The sequence below is a fragment of the Poecilia mexicana genome, unplaced genomic scaffold, assembly GCF_051168715.1.
Source record: "Poecilia mexicana isolate PSO_F unplaced genomic scaffold, ASM5116871v1 scaffold_22, whole genome shotgun sequence".
Taxonomy (NCBI): Eukaryota; Metazoa; Chordata; class Actinopteri; order Cyprinodontiformes; family Poeciliidae; genus Poecilia; species Poecilia mexicana.
In genome coordinates, this window is record NW_028263391.1 from 14,545,307 (window position 1) to 14,572,699 (window position 27,393).

Below are 27,393 nucleotides of genomic sequence, written 5' to 3' on the forward strand. Positions count from 1 at the left end.
TTTATGGTTTTAAAACAAATGGAAAAAGTTTTCTGGAGTGTTAGTACTCAAATTTTTTGAAAGTAGGCTTCACAAAAATTATATTGTGTTAATTGGATCTCAAAATGTGCTATGACACTTTATTCATTTGAGTGACAAATTTTCCTTAAAAATTGTTTTTGTAAATACTTTCTCTAGTTTTTCAACTTGATGATTTTTCATATTTCAGAATATGAAAGCTAGGTTCTTTTTGAAAGTAAAATGCACAAATGAATAGCTGGTAGAGATATAGTAGCTTAGTTACAATTCACATCTAATGATGACTCAGGTACAGGTGTATAAAAATATCTTTAATGTGTCAGAAAGTAAAAATAAAAAGTAATAAATAAATTACAATTGATTATACCATAGTGCATATAATAAACAAGAAATCAGAGTGCTTGCAGAAAAACACTTAAAACAAAATTATGTCGCCTTAAACTTGAAAAATCCTTAAAAGCTGCCATTTAGTCTGAATCAACATTTTGGGTTCACTGCTAACAAAAAGTCCCAAATCTCTGCAAAGACATAGTGTCTTTTCATGCATTCAAATGAAGAAACACTTATTAAAATCATTGTAACACAACAACTCAATCAAAACAATAGAAATTAATATGCATGCTTTGGATACTGCATAACTTCAGCAACATTTACAAAAAGCAGGTTTTTTTTTTGTAAAAACAGTCTCAAAAAGAATGATTCCTGTGTTGGATACACCCAACAAACTGAGAGCCTACATCTCCAGGCTAGTTTTTTTTTGTTGTTGTTTATGTTTTTTATTTTTTTATTTTTGCATTGCTTTAACTCAGAGATGCACACTGCCAATATATCTGCACGTAGTTTGGTCCTTCTTCACTGCAGCTCCTCGTCGCTGTCATCCACTTGCTGGATGATGAGATCTGCACCTGAGTCTTCAGCGAGATCATCTTCGTCATTCACCATCCAGTTTCTCTTGGCGTCGCCCTCCTCCTCACCGTCCACACCTAGTAACAGCGCTGGCTCCTCGTTGGGCGTCTGCAGACCGTCCATGGGTATGTCGTCACAGCCCACTTCCTGGATACAGGTGGTGCAGATCCGGTAGCGGCGTGTGCCCTCACACACCACATGCCCGGTTTCCTCTGTCACCTGACATTTGCACTTCCTGCACACCAGTTTCCTGGCTTGATGAATCTGTGGAAAGCCAGAAAACAGTTAAAATGCAATTCTGTTTTTCTTTTATAATTAATTCCAGATTTGAGTAATTTATATATGGTCATAAAAGTGGTTAATATTGGTTGGAGTCTACCAGCAGAGATCGCTTGGCAATATTTTCCCTCTCTTCCATAAGTTCTCCAAATCTTTCAGACTGTGAGGACTTCTCTTACCCACAGGCTTCTTCTGGAGATTCAGCAGATGTAATATAGTGAGTGGTGGGGACTGTGGAGTTTCAAGAGATTTACGTAAAGGGTGGGCTTCCCACTCTCAGCCCAGAAAGCCCCCTGTGACATCAATGATGGGCAACATTTTGCCCATATTTAAAAATAGGGTCTCCGACTTACATACTAACTAATGTTTATCCAATAAACATTGGTGGATTTGGCTAGAAACACAGTTGGAGGTTCCACTGTGGGTCAAGTTTTTAGTTTGGGGTTCCACATGCATATTTACTGATGATACTGTTTTCTTCTAACCTAAACGTTTTCAATAAAATGTTGTAACATTTGGTACATCTGGATAGTATAAAACCTCTACATGTCCTGTAACCTGCACATAAAAAGTAGAACAGCCTGTCCCAGAGTGATGAAGAAAAAAAAATAGCTCAGTACTTTTACCTCGAGGCAACACAAAGGTATCATGACATCCCAAAAAAACATTCCTTTTTAAAACAGTTCGTTGCTAGGTAAGACTCCTAGTGCCTTTCCAAAGATGGGTATTCCCTATCAAGTCTCTCTTTCCTGTCATGCCACCCCCATTCGTCCGAGGCAGATAGTCACCCTTCCTAAATCTGGTTCTTTTACATTTCTTCTTGACTAAAGGGATGGTTCACCTATTCAGTTTACTTAACGCCTGCTCAGAATGGGAAACAGAATCCAAGTGACTGTCTGATGCATTTATTTCCTCTAAACTATAAAGTGGGGTATAAGAATCAAGCTAAACTGAACAGCATGTAGCTTCTTTTTAAATGTTATCCACTGAATTTTGTATTAACAAAGCTATACCAACTTTTTTACTATATTTTATGTGGTGTTGAATAAAAAAAGCACAGCTGAATGTTAGCTTCAGACTCTGAGAAGACATACTGTCTCAAAGTGACTACGTAGGTGCTCCAGGCGGGTGAAGCGCTTATTGCAGGCCTGACATGGGTACGGTCTCTCTCCGGTGTGACAGCGTAGGTGACGCTTCAGGTCTGCCTTCCTCTTCACGGTGTGTGTGCAAAATGGGCATTTAAAGCGCATAACAGGGTTGGAATCTGCAAAAAATGATAAGATATGGCTGAAATATTTGTCTTACCAAACAAGACTCATGTCATTCAAGTCTGTCCATCAACAACGTCTCTAGCATAGCTATTGATGGTGTGTACAGACAAACACACCTTTATTAAAGTGGCCAATAACACCAACGATTGGAGGTAGTGTGGCGTAAAGCTCCTCTGCTTTCTCAGCCTTTAGGGTTCTCGCCTCCTGAATATCCAGGTCTTCATGCTGGCCAGAACGAATGCTGTTGGGAGCTCTCCTTTTGGTCCCTCCTTTCCCACGTCGGCGCTCTGATCCTGGCAGTGTGTACAGAGGGTCCTGAGGGTCATGCAGGTCATCTGTCTCTGCACTGAGCTCATTAGTAGGGCTACTTGGGTCAGTCTTAAGGGCTGAGACTGCAACTTCCTGCTCCGGCTCCTTCCCCATAAAACTGGACTGGGACCTGGAGTTGTCCCGGGTCCAGAGTGCAGGTGGTGGGCTGACGGAGCGGGGGCCTTGCTGCGGATGCTCTGTAGACTCTTCTCCTGCTCCGCTGGTGAAAGAACAGGTCTCAGACAGGCTGTGGCAGCGGTCACTGTCTTCGTCCTTTACACTAATGTCCAGGGAAGATTTGATGAAGTTTTTGCAGTATGTGATGACACTGTTCATCTGCAAGTAGCTGGCCGCCGACATGACCTCGATCACATTGTGACTGGACAGATCCAGCTGCCCCGAGTAGATAAAATCCAGGATGACGGTGAAAGTCTCTGGGCTGAAGACGTCGAAGGTTGCGTTGACAGTTTCTGGCAGCCCGTCTGGCCCCCGGGACAGCAGCATCCGGAAGTAGCCGCTGCTGGCAAACAAGACGTTCCGGTGAGCCCTAAAGAGCTGGCCCTCAACCAACACACTGCAGTCGCAAAAAAGCTCCTGCCGGCGCTGCTCGTTTAGCTGCTTCAAAAGGTTGTTCTGGTGGGACGCAGTGATGTCGGCCGTGTTGAACCACCTCTGAGGTTGCCTGCAGGAGACAGAGGAGACATTACCAGTACTTGTAAACGAAAAAATGCAAACTGACTGCATTTGTCTCAACAAAATATTATTAAAGCAAGAGTTTTATATTTACAACCACTTAAATTACAATCAATATCCCCTGAACTTTTTCACATGTTGTCATGTTGCTGCCACAAATAAACAGGTAATTACGGAATAGACTGAAAAAAGCAGTGCATAACTGTGAAGAGAAAGAGGACTGATCATTTATTTTCAAAGTTGCTCGTGGATATAAATCTTTATAGTGTGGCATGCACTTGTATTCTGTCCCACAGAGTGAATAGTATGCAGAACTATTAGTCACTGCAAAAATACAGGCAAATCTGTTTGAGTATGTCTCTACCTGCTTTGGACATCAAAAGGTTTTAGCCATTTTTCTTTGCAAAACAAGCCAAACTCAGTTTGATGGGATGTAAAGCATCAATGAAGAGTGATTTTCAAGTCTTGCCACAGGCTTTAAATTGATTTAGGTCTGACTTTCTAATACCCTTATATTTTCATCTAAGCTATTCCAGTGTAGCTCTGGATGTGTGTGTAGGGTCCATCTCAAAACCTCTAATAGATTTTGTTCTTAAAAGTGTTTTGCATTCAGGCCAGCAAGGTACATTTTGGTTTCATCTCCCATGCACCACCTCCTTTAGTGGCACCCTGTGACTGGATTTTTGCACTACTTTGATTTGATCTATCCAGTACCAATCCCAATAAAATCTCCAGTTGCATTTTTGTTTTGCACGGTAAATTCACATTAACATAACAATGTAGTTATTGGAACATAAGTCTATAATGGAGCCAGCACCTGCTAATTGTTTGCAACCATTTTTTACACCAGCTTAGTCCTTTTCAGGTTGTAGATGCCTTTCTCCAGCAGTCATTTGGTGAGAAGTGGGGAACATTAAAAGTTGCCAGTTCATCACAGACGTAGATCTAATGTCCCTGCATACACTCACATAACATCTAAGGGCAATTTAGAGCAATCAATTAACTCAACATTTTTTTTAACTGTAGGAAGAAACTAAATTTGTATCATGTACTAATGCATATAATCACATTTAGCTCGATTAAATAGGAGATAGGCATTGAAGCAAAAAAAAAAAAAATTAACAGGCCAGACCTAAATCAATATAAGTCAGGGCAGGCTTACATTGATTTACCTGGACATTGTGTCTTTTATTTTAATTATGCTTTAAACCCAAAAAATGATTTCAATATTATTTGTAATATTCATGTGGGCAATATCAAAATAAACGAAACTAAATACACCCCAGATCAACCTGTAATTTAATGTATCTTTGTCTGCACTAGACGACCCCGCCTGCATGATTTCTTTCTGCACTGTGATTGGCTAAGAGATCCTTCAGTCAAAGGAAGCCCTTTTAATGGGTTACGCCCGACTCCAGTCAGAGAGGTTCGGGTGACAAACCTTTTAAACACCCCCGTATGCCGAGTTCAAAGTGTTTAAGGAACCCCTGATGATGAAACACATCCGACTAGTAGAAAATGATCTAAAAACGACTACAGCTGGACATGCAGCCCAAAGGAAAAGAAATAATAAATCTCTCTCAACCTCATTTGAAGAATGGTGTCTGTTTTTCTGAGGCATGAGAAATCTGATTCTTAAAGCTTTCGTATGCGAATTGCACCGCCGTGCCATCTGAAAGGCTCGGCAGCGCCCGATAAACCCACGGTGAAACACCCGCAGTACTCCGTGGCCATTTATTTCACACTCAAAACCAAGGGAAATATCTGAGCTGAGCCATTATCCTTTCACCGAGACACCATTCGACCTACAAAACGACACGACAGTGCTGCAGTCCTGCAAGAGAAAAGCGGGCAGCGCCGCACCGGAGCAGCCCAGCCTGTCCTGGAGCGACGCCCACTTCAGGCTCCAGCCAGCACACAATGGAGAAAACAGACAGGCGACCGTCCTGGGTGCAGAGCAATAAATGCACTGACACCGTTAAGATATGATGCGCTAAAAACGCCCGTTTTTTATATCCACAAGGCCACCCCCTCCCCATCCCGCCCCACTCCACTCCACTCCTCGCTGGAGGTCCGGAGCGCGACGAGCAGCGGGGGAGGATTCGCCTGCTGCCCAGATCGAGCGGCTCGTTCTCAGGCGAGAGGTGTCGCCGAGACCCGCTTACGCCCCATATCCTGATCTGCCCCACTCTGAAAAAAAAAAAAGAAAAAAAAAAAAAAAAAGAACACCATCAATACTCACTGGTGGCTGGATTCACCCGGCGCCCGATAGAGCCTGCTCGCCCCCAAATCCGCCACCATATCCATTTTATCTTATTTTACCTCGCCGCGTCACCCCCCTCTGTTTTCTTTCCCCCTCGTCCAGGGTCCACAGGCAGACACTTCCTGCTCAGCCCTAAAGACCGAAACCCGGTCGGAGCGACTGGAGCTCTGTGCTGACGTGGGTGTTTATTAACTGGGTGCCCGAAGGTTCAAGGAGCCATTTAAAGCCCCAGCGACCCTTTTAAAATGAACAAGTGAATAGTGCAATATTTACACAGTTTTTAGGAGTCTGTGATGAACTGAGCTCATTTTAACCTTATAAATGCAGATGGGTGCATATTGAAACCAGCATTGTTCTAATTTGCTTCTCTGAAGCCCTTCTATATTAATATCACAACACATTTCAACTTTAATAATATATCATAGATTTTTTTATGGGACACAAATCAAACTCAAAATGAACTGAGACAGAGAAAGTGATTTATTCTGTAGGAACATTTATTTATTTTCCCCATTTGTAAAGAATCCCTTATTAAACCTGAATTGCAAGGAGAAAAAAAAAGATTTACACACATTTCCTCTTGTATAAAATATCTTGAAACAGTTTATAGTTTACAGCCACAGTTTTCTGTGGGTGATTTCCAAAGAAGCAGCTGCAGATGCATCAAGAGGGTACGCCATTGGTGAATCCAGTGGGGTTCATGGATTGCCAGCGCCACAGGTCTTCACCTACACAATACAGGATGCAGAAACATTAGGAAGTTATTGTGGATGACATCTAGAGGCAGTTTTCTTCATTTTGTTACTTAAAAAAAAAAGAGAGAGATGCCTGTATGTTTTATTTGATGGATCAATATATACCGCAAACCTGTGAGTGTGGAAGAAAAATTATCACATGCTTTAAATTTCTTAAAAAAAAAAAAAAAAAAAAAAAATCTGAAAAGTGCGGTGTGCATTTGGTTTCTTCACCTCTTTTACTCAGATGAGCTGTTTGTAAAGACTGTTCAATCTTATCTGAAAGTGGAAGGACGAAGCTCTCAGAGGCCACATTTGCATTTCAAAGATTTTTATGTTTCAAGAAATGAAAACTAGTCCATCTGTTTCACACAAAAAAAATCAAATAAAACACACTGAAGCTTGTGGCTGTAGTGTAACAAAATGTGATACAGTTTCTGAAATGCTTTTGTAAAACAAAAGAATTAGTAAAAATTTAAATTTTTACTAAATTCATCAGATAGTGACGTATGGCTCACTTACACATTCTTTCCAAGTCAAAGGCAGCTGTCCAGCCAAGCTCTTTCTCAGCTAGTGTGGGGTCCGCATAGCAAGACGCTATATCCCCTTCTCTACGAGGTGCAATCTTGTATTTAATCTATACAAGGAAAGATAAAAAAAAATAAATTATATATATATATATATATATATATATATATATATATATATATATATATATATATATATATAAATAACAAAACTTGAAGAGAGAAGTCATCTTATTCTTTAATATACTGCATATTAGTAATTACATCTTCCAACAGGGATGCAAAACAAAACCATGATTTTGTGCTTGTGGGACTTTTATCACTTGCCTCTTTTCCTGAAGCCTTCTCCATCGCTTTCACCATCTGGAGCACAGAGTAGCCCTTTCCTGTGCCAAGATTGTAAACCTAAACACAAAAATAAAGAAAACACAGATAATAGACCAGGACTAACTATATCGGGTCAACATATATGGCCAAAAAATAACTGAAAAATACCTGGCATCCACAGTTGTCCTTCAGTTTCTTCAGAGCTGCTATATGTCCCTTTGCCAGGTCTACTACATGGATATAATCCCGAACTCCTACAACAGACAAGGAAAAAGTTGCATCATTCTGAATATTTAATTGGTACTTTCAAAGCTAAAAAGAAAACGCCTCTGTCCTTGCCTGTTCCATCGACTGTTTCATAGTCATTTCCAAATACATTGAGAAATGGTCTTCTCCCAACCGCGACCTACGTAGATCACAAAAAGGCAACAGATTCAGTGAGATGACGGTAGAATTTACACCCACAGAGTCCTGTAGATGCTGCCGTGCTTTTACCTGAGCTACGTAAGGCATCAAGTTATTCGGGATGCCCTGAGGGTCCTCTCCAATCTGACCTGAGGAATGAGCTCCGATAGGGTTGAAATAGCGCAGCAGCACAGCATTCCAGTCCTGCACACAAGAAGCAACAGTTATCCTCCGGCGAGGAGCAACGGTGCACGTCTCTGAGATTCTTTAAGCGTGGCGAATGGGTACCTTCTCAGATTTACAGTGATCTTTGATCATCTCTTCTATGAAGTACTTGGTCTTGCCGTAGGGGTTGGTGCACGCGCCCACAGGGTGCCGCTCGTCTATGGGGAGGTGCTGGGGGTCTCCGTACACCGTGGCAGAGCTGCTGAAGACCAGATTGTGCACGTTGTGAGCCTGCATCACCTGAGACACATGACGATGCACACAAAGATAGCAAGGTATACAGTTATCCGCAGAAAACTGAGAATAAGCAGAAAGCCTGATCTAGCAGAGAAATATTAAGGCAAACTTTTATTTCATATTCCAACAAAAAACTTTTTTTTTTTTTTTTTACAAATGAAAATATCATATGTGGCTGTGATTTGCATTTATCCAGCCCACTTAAGTAAATAATGTGCAGAAATACAATTTGTTGTAATTAAAGTTCATTAAATATAACAAACAGCTTTAAAAATCTACACTAATCAATGTAATGCTTTTTGTTAAACCAAAGTATTCTTCTAAAAAGGTCAAACTTAGCCTCAAAATGACTCACTTTGTAATTGTGATTTGGACTTTAACTAGGCCATCCAAACACCTGATAGAAGGTGAACCTTCTTCAGAGGCATTTAAAATGTTTTCTTGTAGGATTCTCCCGATTTCTCTACATTTTGTGCTGTGAACGATAACCAGCTTCCTTTTTACTGGCAGAGGTGCCGTTTCCATCCACAACTTGCATATTGAACGTATTGTTTTCTTTCTCCACCAAAATGACATACCATGTTCTATGTTCCCTTAAGCTGCAACAGAACGCCCCTGTGCCGTTTTTTCATTGTATTTTCCAGGGGTGAAGGCTAAGGGGTTTTTAAGCTCTCACATATTTCCTAATAAAATACATTTGGTGACAAACTGTGGCAAGAAATGCAAATACTTTGGTAAGAGACTGTGCATGCGGTAGCAGATGTTGTGAACTCGGCAAACAAAGGTGAGGAATTGTGCAAATACAGCTGAGCTTAGAGCAGGATGACGACAGAGTTGTGCAGACTGAACGGAGGCTGGTTGTGTAAGATGGAACTGACCTCCATCAGATTCATGGAGGCAGTGAGGTTGACTCTGTAATAACGCAGCGGCTGCTCCACCGACTCCCCGACTGCTTTCAGGCCGGCAAAGTGCATCACAGCACTGAAAGAGTGCTGCACAACAGATGAAGCAGAATGAAATTCAAGTGAATGCATTGTAAAACTTTTTAGCAGCAGTTAATGTTACTGTAAAATGTTTTTCTTCATGTGCAAGAGTAATTAGAAATCTCAAGTTGACTAACTCAAATCTAGCCTGAATCCAAATATGCTCATCAGTAATTTATTTGCATGATGATGGTGAAGAAACAAATGTGTCCAGAAATTGTTTTAATTCTAATCAATTTCCTAACTGCAACTTTCAGCAATAGTGTCACAATTAAACATTTTTGGTAACATTTTATTTGAAGGGGTGTGCATAAGACTGACATGACACTGTCATAAACATGACATAACACCTGTCATGAACATAAAGAAGTCTTGATGAATGTTTATGACAGTTGTCATGAGGTGTCATTCGGTAAATAATGACACTTTTAATCCATAGTTGCTCTAAAAATTGCATTAAATGTCCATTAAAAGTGCCAACTTTGTATGATTTTGTAAATTATGATAATTTAATGCAAAGTTGGCATTTTTAATGGACTTTCAATGTAACTTTTAGAGCAATTTTGCATTAAAAGTGTCATTACTTACCGAATGACACTTCATAACAACTGTCATAAACGATACATTACAGATACCGACATAGCAGAAACTAATTATCATGTCTAACAAAATTCTGACCTTTTTGAAGAGTTTTTCCAGTGCAGGTCGATCCAGAAGGTCTAGCTCATGAAATTCAATGCTGGTGTTGAGGAGCTTCTCTATCCTTCGAATGCTCTCTGCCACATTCCCCTCTCCTCCATCAAAACACAAAAGCACACATGGATCTTAATAATCAACAAGCTTCATTTAATAATAGTTTTTTAATCCTTCCTGGAGGAACTGGAGCTCACCTCGGACAGCGTTGCTGTAGTTATCCACCACCACCGGCTGGTAGCCTGCCTCGATCAGCTCCACCACGCAGTGGCTTCCGATGTATCCGGCTCCACCTGTGACCAACACCTTCTCCGCCATCCTGTGGGTCTGTGACATCATGCAGCAAGTCAAGCAAAGGATGCATTCTTCAGAGAATGCCGATCTACCTCATTTCTTCTGAACACACCTCAAGCGTTTGTTGGAGCCTATTAAAAGCTGTGTGACTCACCTATATTGTCCCACGTCAGCAGGTTGACCCTGTCTAACTGCAGGACACAATATTGAACTATAGGAGGTATTAACGTCAGCAGAAGCAGGTATTTTATTTTGGAACATTCCTAGTCTAAAAATAAATTTCTCTACTAAATTTTTTTTTTTTTTTTCATGTGCTTACATATAAAGCATGTTTTCTTTTTTTTTTTTTTTAATTAATTGCCACAAAACTGAAAAAAGACATTCAGAATTGATAGAAACACAATTTATAGCCTTTTATTTGCATTAGCAGTTTGTTTTCAAGTTACACAGAAGGTCAAAGTCCAAACTGCACACGACTGAAATAAAAAACTGACAAATAAAACCCCGAATTCCTGCTTAAGCAGCCAAATTACATATTTTTGCCACAATTGGACTAAAACTGAATTATATTTTACATACAACATGAGCTGTTTGTAAAATACTCACCTAATCTTTCTGTGTGGTTGGAAGACTGTCGCTCCAGGTAATGTTTCTTTGTAAATCTGGTCAGAGCAGACTTAAAACGAGGCGTTTAAATCAGTCTGCCCATTTAAAAAGACTTTACTTGACACATAAAGTCTTTACTTCCTGGTAAACGTGGAGAAGAGTTAAGTACTTGAATAACTGGCAACGTAAAGGCTATTAGTTTTCAAAATAAGAGAGTATATGTGAATATTTGAAATTTAACCCATAATTTTACGTTGAAACCCCCTTAAAAATTAAATAGTAATTTAAAACACTATTCAAAATACCATTCATTTCAGACATACTTGTATTGTGATTTTTAAAAAATACATTTTCTAAGCTTTAATTTTGAAGGGCAAAACGGATTTAGCTACAACAGAACTGTACACATGATTCCCATGGTACGTGAACGCCCCCTCGTACGTGAAGTTGCGTCAAAGAGTGTCATGATGATACCACGCCTCTTCTCAGCGATACAAGGAAGTGTTTGTGCAGAGCACCCGCCACAGAGGGCAAATTAAAGAGTGCCACGTTAGTAGGAACCCATGCTGCCAAATTAGGACAGCACCAAATGTAAACATACGGTCACTTACTGCAGATAATACATCCTTCACTCCATCTGGGTCCTTTGAAAACAGAAAATGCAGAAAGAAAAAAAAACATAAATGCCAACCCCCACCATATATTATTCATTTATTTTTAACCTTTTAGATGCCAGTTTTTTGTTTGTTTGTTTTTTGGAGGGAATTGCTCCACATGCTCCAAATGTGTGTATGAAAAACTTACATTTGTGAATCTTGGGAGTTAGTTTACAGCTTCAATTCCAGTGTTAGAAGTTAAAATTAAATTGGATTGTTCTCCAGTCTCACATATGTAAATTGGGAATATCAAAAATCAGCTGCAATATTGATCAGTTTTATGTTTTGGATACAAAATTTAGAAAAGGGACTAATTTGTTTTATTGCTAAATTGTAAAACTAAACAGAACCACCCTTCTATATCGGCTTGTTGAGCTTTTTAAAGTCTTCAGTTCTGATGCCGCTAACCCAACAGATGATGGGAAAAGAAATCTGACTCTACAAATGATGTACAGAAGATCTGAAACATCTTGCTGCAAACTCAAAAGGACCAAAGCTTCCTAGGACGTACAGTCTGTTCACTCCCTTTCTTGTGACTTCATCACTAAACACTGATGATTTAATGAACTACATCTTGATTCAATACAATGAATAATGTGATGGAAGTTTATTACTTGCCATTAACCATGACAAAGCAATCTATAAAGTTGCCACACATATTCCTTACTTTTGAGGCATGTCATTATGACATATGTTCTCAGAAAATTGTATCCTGTTTATAAACGTCTCTCATTTGCTGATATTTATTACCTAAAATGATCTTTTCATTGCAGACTTTCACAATAATAACAAACTTTTGCCAGTTTTCATGCAGGCACAAAACCATACAATGAAAATTTAAGAACGTATGAAGATACATAAACCTAAGGATGATTAATCATTTTTCCTTTATTAAATTATGAAACTATTTAGAAATAATTCTTGTCTTGTTTAAACAAAGAACATGAGGAAACTCCTTGAATTAAAACTTCCTGACATCCCCTTTTTGTATGACCTACTAAACACGTTCTGCCGCAGCCAAGCATCTTTCAGTTCTCATTTGGGTGAATCAAACTTGTGACTCTTTTAGGCAAAAGTCACGCTCACTTTCTTTTAGGATTTAACTTCCTGTTTGAGAGAGAGTGATGCTTGTCTCTTGCTTGGACGGATGACTAAAAGGGAAATGTGCTTTTTATTTCTTTTTATGACCTAACTATTGGGACATAGGACTTGTTTCTGAGTCATATAAAGGTTGTTTAAATGTTCACTTGAAAACTTCAACCAGATAGTTTACTGTTAAAACAATGACTGAGCTATCAAAATCTTTCTTTTTAGGAAAAGTCAGCATCACTTGATATTTGGATTCTCTCTTTGCATACAGTAAAACAGATAACAGTGATTGACACGTTGGTAGAAGTTGTCTGACCACCGAGGATATTGTTCCCCCAGCATGATGCTGCCACCACCACATTTTGCATTGTGTTCAAGTTGCCACGTTAGTAAACACAGATTCAGCAGACTGTGCCACATTTCTTAAACCACCGACGGTCCCGACAAACCCAGAGATATTGGCATTTGAAAAAAGACGCAGTAGGAATGGGAAGAAAGAAAATGAAGAGATAAGGAGATGCCTGGGAGGCGAAGTTAGTTTCTAAGAAATGGTTTTTCTTTGTTATTGAGGAATGTGGGACATATGAGAAAGGTCAAGAGGGTAAACAAAAATGGTAATATGATTCAGTACAGATACAGTGGAATAAGAGCAGAAAGCAATTTGAGTATTTAAAAGAGGACAGATAGGGCAAGAAGAAAACTAAGAGAATAAAAAATAACTGATTACCAATCAAGAGCATTTATTTAGGAATCCTTCTGATTTCTTTTTTTTAAACAAGATTTGTTTCAAACATAGTTGTTCTCTATTGCAAGTCATTGGCAAGAAATTAGTTTGTACACATTTTGATGCAAGGTCAAAAAAAAAAAAAACTAGAATGACATTTTCAAAATGTTAAGCCTCTTAGTTCTTGACATGGCACATAAGTGGCAGAGTCCAACACCTTTAAAAGGAATCTCATACCGTATTTCACTCTGCACTAAATTTTACATTTGAGCAGAATTTAACATCTCTGCAGCAATACAGTCAGGCAAATGACATTATCCAGACAAATCTCCAAAACCCGTCTATTTGATTGCCAAACAGGGAGGAATAATTCACCACTCCACAGAGTACATCTCCACTGCTCTCGAGGCCAGAGGAGGTGTGCTTCGTTCTGCTGGATTCTGACACTTTGTATGTTTGGTGTAAAGCTCGGATATAGCTGCTAGATTATGAAAACCGATTTCCTGAAGCAAATTCAGTCCTCTATGCTTTTAGATCAACTTACATGTCTAAGTGATGGATTTTACACACCTTTTGGCCATAGAAGGGATTAAAATATCCCAATTTAATTATTTGGCAGGTGAGTGAACAGTTTTGCGTTTTAATATGCAAAATATGGAAGAGGTGGACTTAAAGTGGAAAAAAGAACGCAGCTCTAAGCTCTTTGTTGTTTGGACAGGTGCTAGCACTGTGATGTTTCCTGACAACAATGTGAACGACAGTCATCCTTTCATGCAAGCAGAATACCATAATGGCCATAACTTCTTTTAAGAGGATAATACACACTGCCACAAAGTAAATATGGTGGAGGAACTGTTTGAGAAGCACAACATTGAGTTTGAGGTGTTGACTTGGCCTCCATATTTTCCAGATCTTAATTCAATGAAGCATTTATGGGATGTGCTGGACAAACATCAAGGTGGTGTAGGGGAAATTAGAACAAGCACACTGTTAAGCCATATTGTTTAATATTTCATTTTCTAACAATTTTATATATAAACAAGAAACAGATTTTGTCGTGCACTACTACTGAACTCAATTTCTTTTGTCAAGACCAACGAATTAGATAATCAGCTACATAAAAGGGTAGAGACTCATTTTGGTCTATCTTTGTGAGAGGAAGATGGAAGTGACCCTCAGCTGGCTTTTAGAGATTAGCTGCCATTAATTTAATTATTTTATAAAAGCCCATGGCAAGAATGGATCAGAACTAAATGCTTCAACCAAGAGAATTGACTCAGAGGTTATTTTTAAAGACATACAACACAGCTTCACAGTTCACAAGAAGAACTTTGTCATGTTTTGCTTTTTAGATGCGTCATAATTGTCACTAGAATGAGATTTTTTTTTTTTCATTTGAATATTATTGAGTCATTCTCTGTACAGAATGAAATGAACACAAACCCCTCAGGCTCTTGTTATACAATGATTGTTTTCTTTATTACTCTTTTTTTTTTGTTTACGTTTTTTAATCTTTGTTTCTTCCCGTCAGTTCCGAATTGGATTTTATTTCGCAGGCTGCTCAGGAAGGATTTCAAAAACTCTGTAGCTAAAGTAAAACAGTTCTGCAAAGACATTCCTGCAGAGTGTCGTAAGACTCATCGCCTGTTTTACAAACACTTGACAGAAGTTGTTGTTGCTAAAGGAGGATGAGCCAGAAATCCTCCTTGGACCTTTTCATGTAGCCAGCTTTTCCCCCCTTGCTGAATGAAACAATCTTTGAAAACATTTTGTATTTATGTAGGTGATCTAGGTTTGATGTGAAGAACTATTTGATGATCTGAAACAAAACAGAACAGCCAAAACCAAGAAATATGTTGGAAGCAAAAGACTTTTCACAGCACTGAAACGTCAGAAGCAACTGGATGAAATCTGAAGCATATTGGTTTATGCTGATGTGCTTCAGATTTCATCCAGTCAAGCACAGCAAGTTTGACTGCCCCGGGCATCACAAAAAAAAAAAAAAAAAACAGGAAGGGGAGTAGAGAAATGAGATATTTTGCAACAGCTGAGACCAACACTTGATTCAGCAAACAATAAGTTAAAAAAAAATGCAGTTAGAGCAGAAAAATAACTGCAATGGAATGAGGCTTTATATTTAGGGGATGCATTTAGGCATGCTTGCAAAATGTGCCTTTATTCTGAATTAATTGTACAATATAAAAAAGGGAAAAGCTCTTAAATGAATGCACATATTTGACACCTTAAACATAACTCTCTCCTAAGAAATAGTAAGAAAACGCAGCTTAATTAGATGTTATGTCTAAGTCTTGTCAAACCATAGAGTGAAATCATTTTTGGCTCCGTAACACGTGTCATCAACTCATCCACAAGAGAAGAAGAGAAAGTCTTGCCTCAAATCCAATCGGACATAAGTCACCCCTGAATTAAGCCACTATCATTTCCTCCTGCTGTCACTACTCCACCCAGAAAGCACAGAGCGCCGATGTACATTTGTTCTTTGAAAATGAAGGGAGAAAATGTGATGGATGGAGTGAAAGAGGGCGTGACCGTCCACAGGGTCTCCATCTGATTCTCTTTATCTCTCTCCACCTGAGTGCCAGTTAATCCCCCCCACCCCACTCCTCATCCCTTGGACTCCCAGCTGGATACACCGGCTCCTTCCGAGTGGCAGCCTGCATTAGCACTGAGGAACTTTCCCCCGCTGTCTGTTAGTAAAAGCTGATTGGAGATTACGGCCTGCTGCAGAAACACAGCCCTCCATCTCATCTCAAATCTCCTCTCTCTGCTTTATCTCTCCCACCTCTCCTCGTTTCTTTATCTTCTTAATCCCGGCTCTCCTCCTTTTCAGTGTCATCAACTTTTGCTCACATTTTTTGGCCCTCCATCACTACTCTTTCTCAGCAGCTGAATGGAGAGGCAGATGAAGATGAGTAAATGGGGAGAAAAGAAAGAAAGAAAAACCTTCCCCTCCTGAGTGGAGCCAGAATGATGTCATGGGGGCATTTGTCCTCCTGGTGTGGAGGCTTCCCTTCCTCTGCTAATTACCTTGTACAAACTCGAATCTGATATGGCGGATATGAGGCCCAAATACAATTATTGTGGGCTAACAAAGAGATATTGAGATTCAGGGAATGAGGGAGAGACCACAAGTGAGATAGAAGGCGAGCCACGTGCACGGTCCACGCGCGCGCACAGCCACCCACACACACACACACACACAAACACAACCACTTGTCCTTCCCCTCCATTCCCTCAGATAGGCTAATGTTATTACACGGGTAATTATCCTCATTAGTGCCAGCAGCTGTAGAGAGCCCATTGCTCGCTGTTCAAACTCCACCCCAAACCTTTCTGTCTTCAAAACCAGTCTTTGTCCTCTCCAGATCTCATTTAGAGACTTTGTCGTTATCCTTCTAGTTGTAAAAATAGAACCAATCGACCAGCTACAGGTGCATCTAAATGAGTTTCAATATTATAAATACCACTCAGTTATGTCGGTAATTCAATCCAAAAATCAAAACCGAAATACGAGGTAGTTTTACTGCACATCGAGTGATTTATGTGAGTTAGTTTTAATCTTTTTGGGGCTTAAAGAGAAAGAGAACCCACAACCTGGTTTAACAGAACATTAGAAGGTCACATCAGGTTAACAAATAATTTCTAATACAAAAATATTGTGCTTTGGCCTGACAGTTGTTCAACAGGAGTGCAACAAGTAGTATAAGCCATAAAGGGTTACTGGTAAAGAAACTGGTTTGTTCTCAGGAAGTGTGCTAAAGGAAAGTTTAGTGTAAGGAAAAAATATGGTAGAAAAATATATAAAAGTTATGAAAACTACAAAGATACGCAGAGAAGCTGTCTGATCTCCTTTGTTTGGCCACCCAGAGACAAAGTCAGAAGCATCTCGCCTGGGCCAAGGAGAAACGGGATTTCTTTTTGTTTTTGGAGATGAAAGAACATTTTGTATTTCTTTTGGAAATCTGGAGGAGGAGTGGAGAGGCACAGATCTCACATCGCTTTAAGTCTAGTGAGAAGTTCCCACAGTCAGTGTCATCTGGTGGTGTTGATTCACTTTATTAAGTCTAAAGTCAGCACAACAATCTACAAGGAACTTTTCGACCACTTCTTACTCCCCTCACCGGCTTATAATCATTTAGTTGTCTGATATAATTATCTAATTTTAAAAAAAAGTAAATAAATTTGAGCTATGACAGCTAAACAACAACAAAAGACTTGAAATGAATCACTTTCTGTGTAATGAATTATTTCACTTTTTTAAATGAACTAATTGATGTCCTAATTTACTCAGACTCGTAAAAATAACAGACCTGAACCAGGTCATCTGTAATGGTGAGACCAAAGGATTCTCACAGATCTTTAAAAGTTTGTAAAAAAAATAAATAAATCAAATTTTAGGGAAGGGAAAAATAAAAGGAAAGTTCTGTCAATCGGAAGAGTCTTCAACACAAGGTGGCACTGTTTGGTCTTCTGTGGCTGCCTCTCCTCTGATCTGCCTCATGTTTTCCTGCGTTTACAGGCCATTCTTCTTCAGAGTAAATTAGCTGTCAGAGTCCTTCCTCCTCCTGCATAATGACACTCTCTAAATTTGATGTCCGGCAAAATGGAAAACAACTGTATGCGGATGGCTTGGAGACTCTGGCTGTTTCCTTCTTGCATTTTAACTTTATAGAGAAATTATGGAACCATCAACTGAGGCGGGCAGCTTTATGCACAGCATCCCTCTCGCTCTGTGAGATTGCCTTTTTTGTTTTTATTGCCAGGGGCTGCTGCTGCAAAGACAGACAGTGAGTAACCTGTATTCCTCTAAGCCTTGCATCAGGCGCTAAATGTCACGCATTGCCTGTTTTTATTGGCTAATGTGCCCTGTTGTGCCCTTCTCCTTACTTTTTTATTTATTTCTGTCTTTTTGCAGGACGCCTTTGTTAAAGAGATGGTTGTTAATGCTGCTGACCAGATGGGCTCCTTCCCCCCACAGGTCTCACTCAGGGTGTTTACCATGCACTGGGTTGTGGATAACAGGTGAGATCGCTGCTGGGCTTTTCAGCCAATCAGAGAGCAGCAGCTGCCTGGCCTCTGCCTGTAAACCTTTATTTGGCATTTGAGTCCCTCCTCACCGGGAGTGCGTTTGATAATAACACTGAATCAAAGTGATTTCTGGTTTATGTGCTTTTCTTTTTTTCTATTTCTTTTTTCCCACATATGAGGTTTTTATGTGGCACCGTCACGCATGTTGCCTCACTCAATCCTCCCCTGGGTGTCATTATTTTCCCAGTGAGCAGCTTGGGTTGAGTGAAGCTTGAGTATCATCACGGGTATCTAACACTGAAAACCCACTCAGTCATTTAATTTTCGTTTCATGAAGTTTAGAGATAAATTGCTCCCCAAATGTTCCCTCATGTCCTGTGTGACAAAATGTTTCCATCGCTATCGCTGTACAAACAGAGTGGACATTCCTTTCCCTTTTTTTTTTTTTTTCTTCTTTTTTCCAATCCAGGCCATCCTGAATTACTGCAATTTGGTATCATGGCAACAGCAAAGGTAAGGCCGGGCCGGGGATTGTTGAGGAACGGCCCCTTAAAGCTTTGAATCAATCTGCCTTAATGGATGACCTGTGTCGAGCATGCATATGTGGATTAGTTTAGCTGGGAGCACCTGTCCCCGTTCTGTCAACAGCAGATCGGGTTACAGGCCCCTCATCCACCTGGCTGACACCACTTCCTGGGACTGGCAACGCCGGCACTCGCACTGCCACATGTCGAATTACGACATAAGCAGGAGATTTCAAGATACGTCTGGGTACAATATGTTTTTCTAAGTGTACAACCATTTGGTACATTATGATAAAAAAAAGAAGAAAAAAAAAAGAGAGAGAGAAAAATGCAGCTCACAACAAAGAGGTCAGCAGAGGGCTTTGTGTGTGGATCTCAGCACCCTCCCCATCCTACGACCCTCTAAAAGGATAAGCGAGAACAGCTAATGGATGGCTGGTTGGGTGGCATGGAGTAAATAGATGATAACCAACTCATTGAATAAAAATGCCTTGAAACAGAGTGGACTTAGGATGATGATGGAGTTAGATTGACGGAGTGACCCAGTGAAGTGAAGCCGTTTCTGGACTTAATGTCCTTAAAGGGAAATCTTTTGTCTACACCGAGGAGATGACTTTTGTGAGGAACAGGATAAATATTATATACAGAACACTGAAAAAGCATTCACGCATCTTGAACTTTTTTGCACAATCTCTTGCGTTACAACGCCTACGTTTGCTCAATAAACTGTTTCTTTAGGGATCTGCGAGAAAGATGTGGGGTAAAATGTGAGTCTGGTGAATGTAATATCCTCACTGCCATCATGTAGCCTGCAATCCTTAGACGAAAACATTTGATTTAAAGCAACATGCTGAACGCGAATGCACTTAATCACCTAGTTGAAGATCTACAGGGGAAAATGCAGCCTTATTTGCTCCAGCTGGAGTAAAGCTTGCTCATGTGTCCTTTTACTGGTGGTGCACTGTCTTCTTCCCTGATGATGGATCCCCTGAAGATGAAACAATTAGCTAACAACCGTTGTACTAACCACAAAGCTGGGCAGATGATAGATAGGGTATCTGATAGACTCTGCTGGTTGGTCTAGGGGCTTTGTCCCGGATCCCTGACACCTTCTATATTGTGATCAATGCAACCCCCATGTTTCTTCCATCTCTTCCCCAGATCCCCCCCCCACAGCTGCCTCTGACCCCTCATCATAGCCCTGACTCTGCTTGCCATGTGCTGGGAGTCAAAGGGTTCCCACCTATCGCTCATCAGAATGGAACCCCACCATCTCCTGCTCCTGTGCGCTAAATCGCAATCAATCGCTTGGCAGACAAAGATGGATTGGGACGTCCACGACCCTGTACCTTCCAGGGAACCCACCCACCCTTCAAGGGGCTGCTGTCACTGACGAATAATAGGTGATTCCAGGAGGAGTCAGCGGGTCAAGTCTGCTGGCCTTACAAGGAAGTTGCCACAAAGGAATGGGGGGATATTTTTTTCTCTTTAGGAACAATGTCTAACAGCATGTCTGACTGAAAGGAGAGAAGCGGTGGCTATGCAGAAAAAAAAAATATATATATATATATATAAAATCAATTTAAATCAATCTAATTTTCAGTCAGATGGTAATGAAAGGAAGTGTTCTCATTTGTAACATATGCTAAATATGTTGGGTAAAAGTATCAGTGCAGAAAACATTTAATTATCTTAAAGCAGGTTGTTTTTGTTGATGTTAATGTGTATTTTGAGTTAGTTTATGGAGAAAACAAAATCTATTTCAGATAAATCAGATGACTGTTCTGAAAATGACAAATTTCACACAGGAGCTTTAAATAAATTACATGTATATACATATTACGTGACATTCTAATTTTCGGAGAAACTGAATGATTATGCCGTCGCCCATAATCATTCAAAGGAAAGAATGGATGTCATTAATCTAACTCCTTCAATTGCCTTTCTAAAATAATAAAAAAAAGATGCAATAATATTCTAATTTATTCACATGCACCAAATGAGTAATGGTAATCCTGTTAACTAAGTTTAAAAGAAGTAAATAAGTAAATTAACAGCAGTGAAATTCTCTAAATCTCCTTAACAGAATTTAACGGCGTCAAATATCTATTCTAACAAAAATGTCGGTAGTTTACTCAGGTACATTTACTATCGTAGGTTTTTAGAAAATAAATTGGTTGTAGCTTTACTACACCATACTTTTTTTTACTTTTACTTAAATAATATTTAATTAATATTTATTATTTCTGCATCCTCTGCCCACTGAATGAAGAACACATCTATTTTAATCAGAATCATCTGCAGAGGAAAATTACCTGCCTGTCCGGCGTATTTACATGACTCATGTTTTGCGAGGTCCCCTTCTCCAATGATTTCAAATTTAAACATCCACCAGATCCAGACGCAAACCTGCAGTTATGTTAAAGCGAGACTTCTTGTTTGCACAAAAAGCTTTTGTTGTTTTCTATCTGTACCTTGTTAAAGCGTACACATAATTACCTTTTTGGTTTTATTTCTTTTCTCTTTAGTCTTTAAAATTCCAGAATTTGCACATAACATTAAAATACTAAAATAAAATAAAATATGAATAAAATATTAAAACAGACGTTATCAGTTACTCAATACTTGAGTAACCTCCTTCATTACTTTTACTTGAGTAAAAATGTTGAAGCAGTGCTACTTTTACTTCAGTACAATCTCTGGATGCTCTAACCAGCTCTGTGTGAACCTACAAAAAAAAAGAGAGAGAGAAAAAGAGAGAGAGAGAGAGAGAGAGAGAGAAATATCATTTTAACTATGATACAAGCAGTATTTTGCATATTGTATGTGCCTACTGTGCTCTGTCTTTGAGCTCTTTTCTCCACTCAGAATAATACAATCTTGACATTGTTCTGCAGACCATTGTGCCCATTTGAAGAGTTGCTGCCTGGTGCCTCCTGATTTACTTCACAACAGGCCGAGTGATTGCATCATTCACATGAGCACTGACAACAAATATCATTCAGACATGCAAAAGTCTCCACAATGCCATAACACCATGATTGGAAACGAAAGATCTCATTTGGTATTCACCGCCCGGGCCTCAAGGAGGATCATTCACATGTAGATGTGTCCTTCTGGAAGTGCCTCGGATATACAATTTCCATTTAGATAAGGTGTATACACAAATAAAGAAAGGACATTGGGTTCTTCATTTGATTAACTAATCATAGTCTTTGTAATTCCACTCTGGGACCTTTAAGGGCAGTGCAGGGCCACGCACCCTGATTAGCCAACGCATGATTGCTGCAGCTACGGCACAAATCAGTTCAAGTAACTCAGCCGACGACACAGTGGCAATGATTAAACAGGTGATTAAGGCAGAGAGAGTTTCTGTCTAATCCCTTTTCCCATTGTCTAAAGAGATAGCCGGAGTGTAGTCCCAGATCTACAATAACTGGACACCACAAGAATTAGAGTGGGAGGTGATTAGGGCCTTTAAAGCTCCCTGGAGTGTGGAGGCAGGTTGTTTGTGATTAGCCTGAACTTAAAGGTACATTGTGTCCTTATTGCCTCTTGCTGGACAGGGGAATTCATTATCTGATTCTTAAGCTGAGAGGGGGAAAAAAAATATATACACCCACAGGCCTCGGGGCAGATGAGGAATGGAATAATCCATGTTCGTGGCACCAGCAAGGAGGATTCAGACTGGCAGCATGTTGACAAACCAACAAAAACACTCCTCAAAGTCCTTTAACCCTCTTCCCACTTCTCTGCCAGCCCTCTTCATGCACTGCAGTGGCGTCTGCGCGTCATCTGAAGGCTGTATAGAAACTCTACAGCTCCTCTCCATGACTGATCTCTTTTGATAGGCCTCATTATGCAAACTGCTCCCAACTCCCGCCGCATAATTAGTGCTTAATTAATTTGAGTGAAATCTTTCATCTGTCTGTGTCCGGCCAGCTCCTTCCTTCCATTTACAACATGATATTAATTTCAGAGCTGGGGGGGGGAGAGGGAGGAGTGGTAGCCCAACGGATGAAAAGGCTGATATAATTAATCAAGTACTGTATCTTTTCCCTTCGTTTTTTTTTTCAGGAATAATAATAAGTGTGATGAGCAGAGTCTGATTAACCCTATTATGCTCCCTAATTAGGGTGATCATTTAATAATCAAGGAAGCAGCACAATTATAAGAGAATGCAAATTATGCCATCTAATGAAGGAGTATGCCAATTTTTGGGAATTCTTTGTTTGGAAAATCCTGCATTCCCAAACCAAATGCGAAGACAAGGCTCTCCTCTTTGTGTACGTGTTTTATGGTTGCACTCACATAGTCCAAATATCTGCATTTTGCATTTTTACACATTTAGATACCCAATGTTGACAGGAAAATCCTAACAAAAAAAGAGTCTTGTTCACAGTTTCCCACAAGCCATGAAGGGGCACACAGCAAACACAAAATAAAACACCAAAATTTAACATGGCATGCAGAATACCATGTGGGATGGAAAACTAACTTCTGGACACATTACGTACACAATGACACACGGTGGTGGCACAGTCATGATATGGGGAAACTTTGGAGGAGAGTTTTGGATGATGGATGTTGGTGGTAAATAAGGACTGGAGGTTCACCTTCCAGCAAGAAAACAATCCTAAACATGCAGCCAGATCACAGCATATTGATGAGTTAAAATGGCTCAGTCAAAGTCAGAGAGCTGAGAATCCTTGACAAGACATATGCCATCAATTTATACTAATCATTATTAATTCTCACAGAATATTAAAAATGTGTTACGGTTCGAAGGGACTTTGAACTTTCACTTTTTTTTTCATTATTTCTACAAAGTGCGACATGCAAAGTTCAACAGTGAATGTAAAAGTCAAGCTTTAACATTGTGCATTACTTACGTAGCGCTACGCTGATTCCATGTTTTAGCAGAGACTTTTGATGACAGTTTCGTCCAAAGTCTGCTTAGAAAGAAATCTCATTATAACACATCGCTTCAGCAAACTGCATCCATTTTGTGGCAGCTTTTTTAGAACCCTGTCAGGGATATTATACGAGCAATCATTTTTTCCGTTTTATTAGACTGTTCAAGAAAATGTATATGCATATATATGTGTGTGTGTGTGGGGGGGGGAGGGAGGATGCCATAGTCAGCTTGGCAGAACTTCAGCACCATGGCCAGCAGCCAGGAAACACAAACACATTTTGAGGCTTTGTTTAACATATAACTTTATGAATAATTCAAACAGCAGATAGTCGTGAATTCAACAGAGGTTTCACATGGGCCTAATGCATCTTTAGATGAACGGATACTAGTCAACAGATAAAGGATAAGGCCCATTAGGTCTGCCAGAGTCCATCTTTCATGCTCCTCAATGATCCAGCTGCTGTCCACACTTTCATCACGATAATGGCAACCTCATATACGGAGCCCATGAGCAATGGGCTTGATTTCATTTCTCTTACCAGCCACAGAGAAACAGAAGATGGACCTTCTTTTTTGTTGTTTACTTGTGTGAGAAGTGTATTGACTACTAAGCAAATGCCTGTCAGTGAGATCCTTTATATGCAGGCTGCTCTTGATCCAGCGTGCATGCCTCCTCCATGTCTTTGTATCTGGAAGGTGTGTACTGTGTGTGTGTCTACATGAATGTACCTCAATTTGCTCCTCTTTACCCCCATAGTGCAGCTGTGCCTCGGAGAACTCTTGTGAAGTAATTGAATGAGCCGAGGCCGGGTGGGGAGAGGAGGAGGAGGAGGAGGCAGGGAGGGGGGACCTGTGGCAGTGAATGTGGTGCCCGCTGGCCTTATTATCCGTAATACGGCAGCCGCTCTGCCTGTGCTTTCTCATCCACTCATGAATACAGAAATGAATGTGATGGACGTCAGAGGTGAGCGCAGCGGGGGGAGATGGGCCAGAGCCTGTTTTAATCAGCTCCCAGATAGAACAATCACTTTATCCACCTCCACAGCTCAGAGGTGAATTAGCGTTTAACATTCCAGGGCATGCTTTCTGACAGGGGACTCCACCCCAAACAACCAATGGACTGCAGAGATTACCGAGAGACACTCCGCTGTTTCTGATGAGGAAATTAGGGCTAAACATGCCCCTGGGATTCAAGCGACTGATATGCCCGGTCTGCAGGAAGATCTGTTTCTTTTTCTTTTTTTTTCTTCCCCCAATAAGAGGCTTCTTAGAATAAAGAATGGTCTATTGTTGTTCCTTTGAAGCGTTTGTTCAGGTGAACGTGCACGCACATTTTCCATATTCTGTTAGCAGGGGGAAAAAAAGAAAAAAAGAGCACTTCAGTTTACAGTTCAGATGTTGCTCATTTTGCCAAAAGGCCAAAAGAGCGGCACGGTACTTTTGCAGAAATGTTCTTAAAGCATGAGAAAAGAAGAAAAAAAAAACAAACAAAAAAAAACACATGTCCTTGTCTGCCAAGAGTGATCTGCATAATTGTCAGAAGTACCAACCACATCAGGGACATTCCCAGTCAAGTCCATGTGGTCCATTAGCCTTAAGCTCAGAGGTGTAGCACTTTGCAGAGCTTTTCACAGCAACTGGGTCTCATGGGCAACCTTCTAAAGTACACTTTAAAGTCTAGACAGTGACCTCTATGTTGCTCTGATGGCCAAACAGGCAATTTTCCCATTGATCTTTTTTTTTTTTGGTGCCGCAGCAAACCTCTTACAAGTGCTGCCTTTTCTTTTATTTGCAGCTGGAGTTAGAATGTATTTTAATACTTTGGATTCCCATAGTTTGCCCACAGATGGCTTCCATGGGCTTTGGAGAAATCAGGGAAAAAAGTGTGACCCAAACTTCCAGTTAACTGACGTGAGCGGCCTGCAAAGACCAACAGAAGAGGAAGTGGGAAGTAATTGTCTGTGGAGAAACTTTATGTGAATTTATGATCATATGAGTGATCATATCTGACATTTTATCATGCTACTGCTACAACTTGTTTTACTGAGACTTTATATATTTGACAAAGAAAAAAGGAGCACATAACAGTGTGGGAAAATAGAAGGATGCATAGCTTTTATTTACTCATTAAAGATCGTAATCTAATTGATTTGTTGAGTTCCCCAGGGTCAATCATTAGAGCCACATTTTGAACCAGTAACGCCTGCAAGTCTTTTGGAATACATTTCCAGTCATATCTAGAGACTGAAACTTTTGCTCGTTCATCCACTGAACTCTAACCGGCTTCCCCTGTTGATGAAAAACATCAGCCCCAGTATGATGCTGCCACCATCATCTTTCATCAGTGATACACAAAGGATTTTCTTCTTGTGGTCTGTGTATGTCTGCGGATCCTCCCGTCTTACCAGAGGCTGTTCCTCTCTCTGGGCTTTTTCAGGTTCTCCTTCTTCAGATTGTCAGTTTGGGTGGCCATGTGTTTGCAGGTTTTTAGTTAAACCATATAGATATATTTTTTATTTTCAGGCAATAGATTCAAGAGTTCTCGTTGAGATTTTTTTACCTAATACTGCTTTAAACTTTGCAATTCGTTTACTAATTTTCTCTAACAAACTCCTGAGTTCTACAAATAATGTGGATTTGCACTGACATGGTACCAGATGGACAGTCTCCCCCCCTCCCATTCTTACTTTTACATAACTTTTGAAAACCCGTTTCATTTTCCTTCCGCTTTATAAAAACACACCACTTCATGTTGGTTTGTCATTTAAAATCCCAATAAAAGGAAATATGATTTGTGATTTTAAAATGACAAAATGTCAAGATGCTCAAGGGCAGCGAATACTTTTGCGGGGCTTTGTAAATGTGATTTGAGAAGCTGAGCTATTTGACAGTAAGCTTAAGTGAAAGAATAGTTGTATTGATCACAGCTGAAAACAGTAAAAAGAATTTGACTAATTTTGGCTCCAAAATCTTGTTAGATCATTTGGAGGTGTTGCCCATTGGTGCAACAAGACTAATTGCGCTTTAAAATTATACTCAAAAACCAATTGGTTCATTACACTCTGGGGCTTTTGTGCTACACTCCTATTGTCTCTCCTTAGCTGGCTCTTTTCTACTCCCAGTTTTGGAGTGGACAAAGGCTGAGGCCGAGGTTGTGCTGTGTTCAAAGCCAGCGTGATTAAATCTGGATCCCTCACTGGCTCTCTCCATGGTGCTGAAAGAGCCCTGTATCAGATTACGAGCAGCCAGAATAGGACCTCAGATAATCCATTACAATAATTGATTGACGGAGCATTGAAAGTGGTCCTGTAGTGAGCACCAATTACAGTCATGTCCTGTTGCACTTTCAAATTGTCTCAGTTTGGCGCAGCACATGGAGGCAATCACTCATGTGGGAGTGTGCTCCTGTAAGAACAGGCATCCCCGCTGCACTGAAGTTAATGTTTAACAGCGTCGACAGCACGGTGTTTGCAGAAATGTTTGTGTGGAAACCTTCAGTCACAGGAGGAGAACTTTCCTGTTGTCCCCAAGATTAATTCTTCCTCCTGTAGGTGGTGCAATGAAGTAACTTCTGCTCTCTGATTGTTCCTCAAGCATCTGACCCGTAACTGTATGAGCCCCATCTGCAAATTGCACAGGGGTTTAGAAGTAGGTCTGGTCTTG

General features: G+C 40.1%; 2 protein-coding genes across 4 annotated transcripts; both read right to left on the reverse strand.

Annotated features, from left to right (window-relative positions):
* Positions 1–310: 310 nt before the first annotated feature.
* zbtb8a (zinc finger and BTB domain containing 8A) lies at positions 311–6,095 on the reverse strand. The gene is made up of 4 exons (XM_014999939.2): positions 5,719–6,095; positions 2,591–3,465; positions 2,298–2,467; positions 311–1,188 (listed from the first exon to the last, which is right to left on the reverse strand). The coding sequence occupies exons 1-4, from the start codon at positions 5,781–5,783 to the stop codon at positions 871–873; spliced, it is 1,428 nt and encodes a 475-aa protein (XP_014855425.1). The 5' UTR covers positions 5,784–6,095; the 3' UTR covers positions 311–870.
* Positions 6,096–6,218: 123 nt separating this feature from the next.
* On the reverse strand, positions 6,219–10,927 carry gale (UDP-galactose-4-epimerase). Of its 3 annotated transcripts, XM_014999942.2 has the most exons (11): positions 10,771–10,927; positions 10,068–10,197; positions 9,856–9,971; positions 9,073–9,186; positions 8,021–8,197; positions 7,823–7,936; positions 7,667–7,733; positions 7,496–7,581; positions 7,328–7,405; positions 6,996–7,110; positions 6,219–6,467 (listed from the first exon to the last, which is right to left on the reverse strand). In XM_014999942.2, exons 2-11 carry the CDS (start codon positions 10,186–10,188, stop codon positions 6,403–6,405), a joined length of 1,053 nt encoding a protein of 350 aa, XP_014855428.1. In that variant the 5' UTR covers positions 10,189–10,197; positions 10,771–10,927; the 3' UTR covers positions 6,219–6,402. The 3 variants fall into 3 exon arrangements, with proteins under 3 accessions (XP_014855428.1, XP_087858700.1, XP_087858699.1); XM_088002574.1 differs by having other exon boundaries at positions 9,856–9,968; positions 10,068–10,916; XM_088002573.1 differs by having other exon boundaries at positions 10,068–10,916.
* Positions 10,928–27,393: the final 16,466 nt, after the last annotated feature.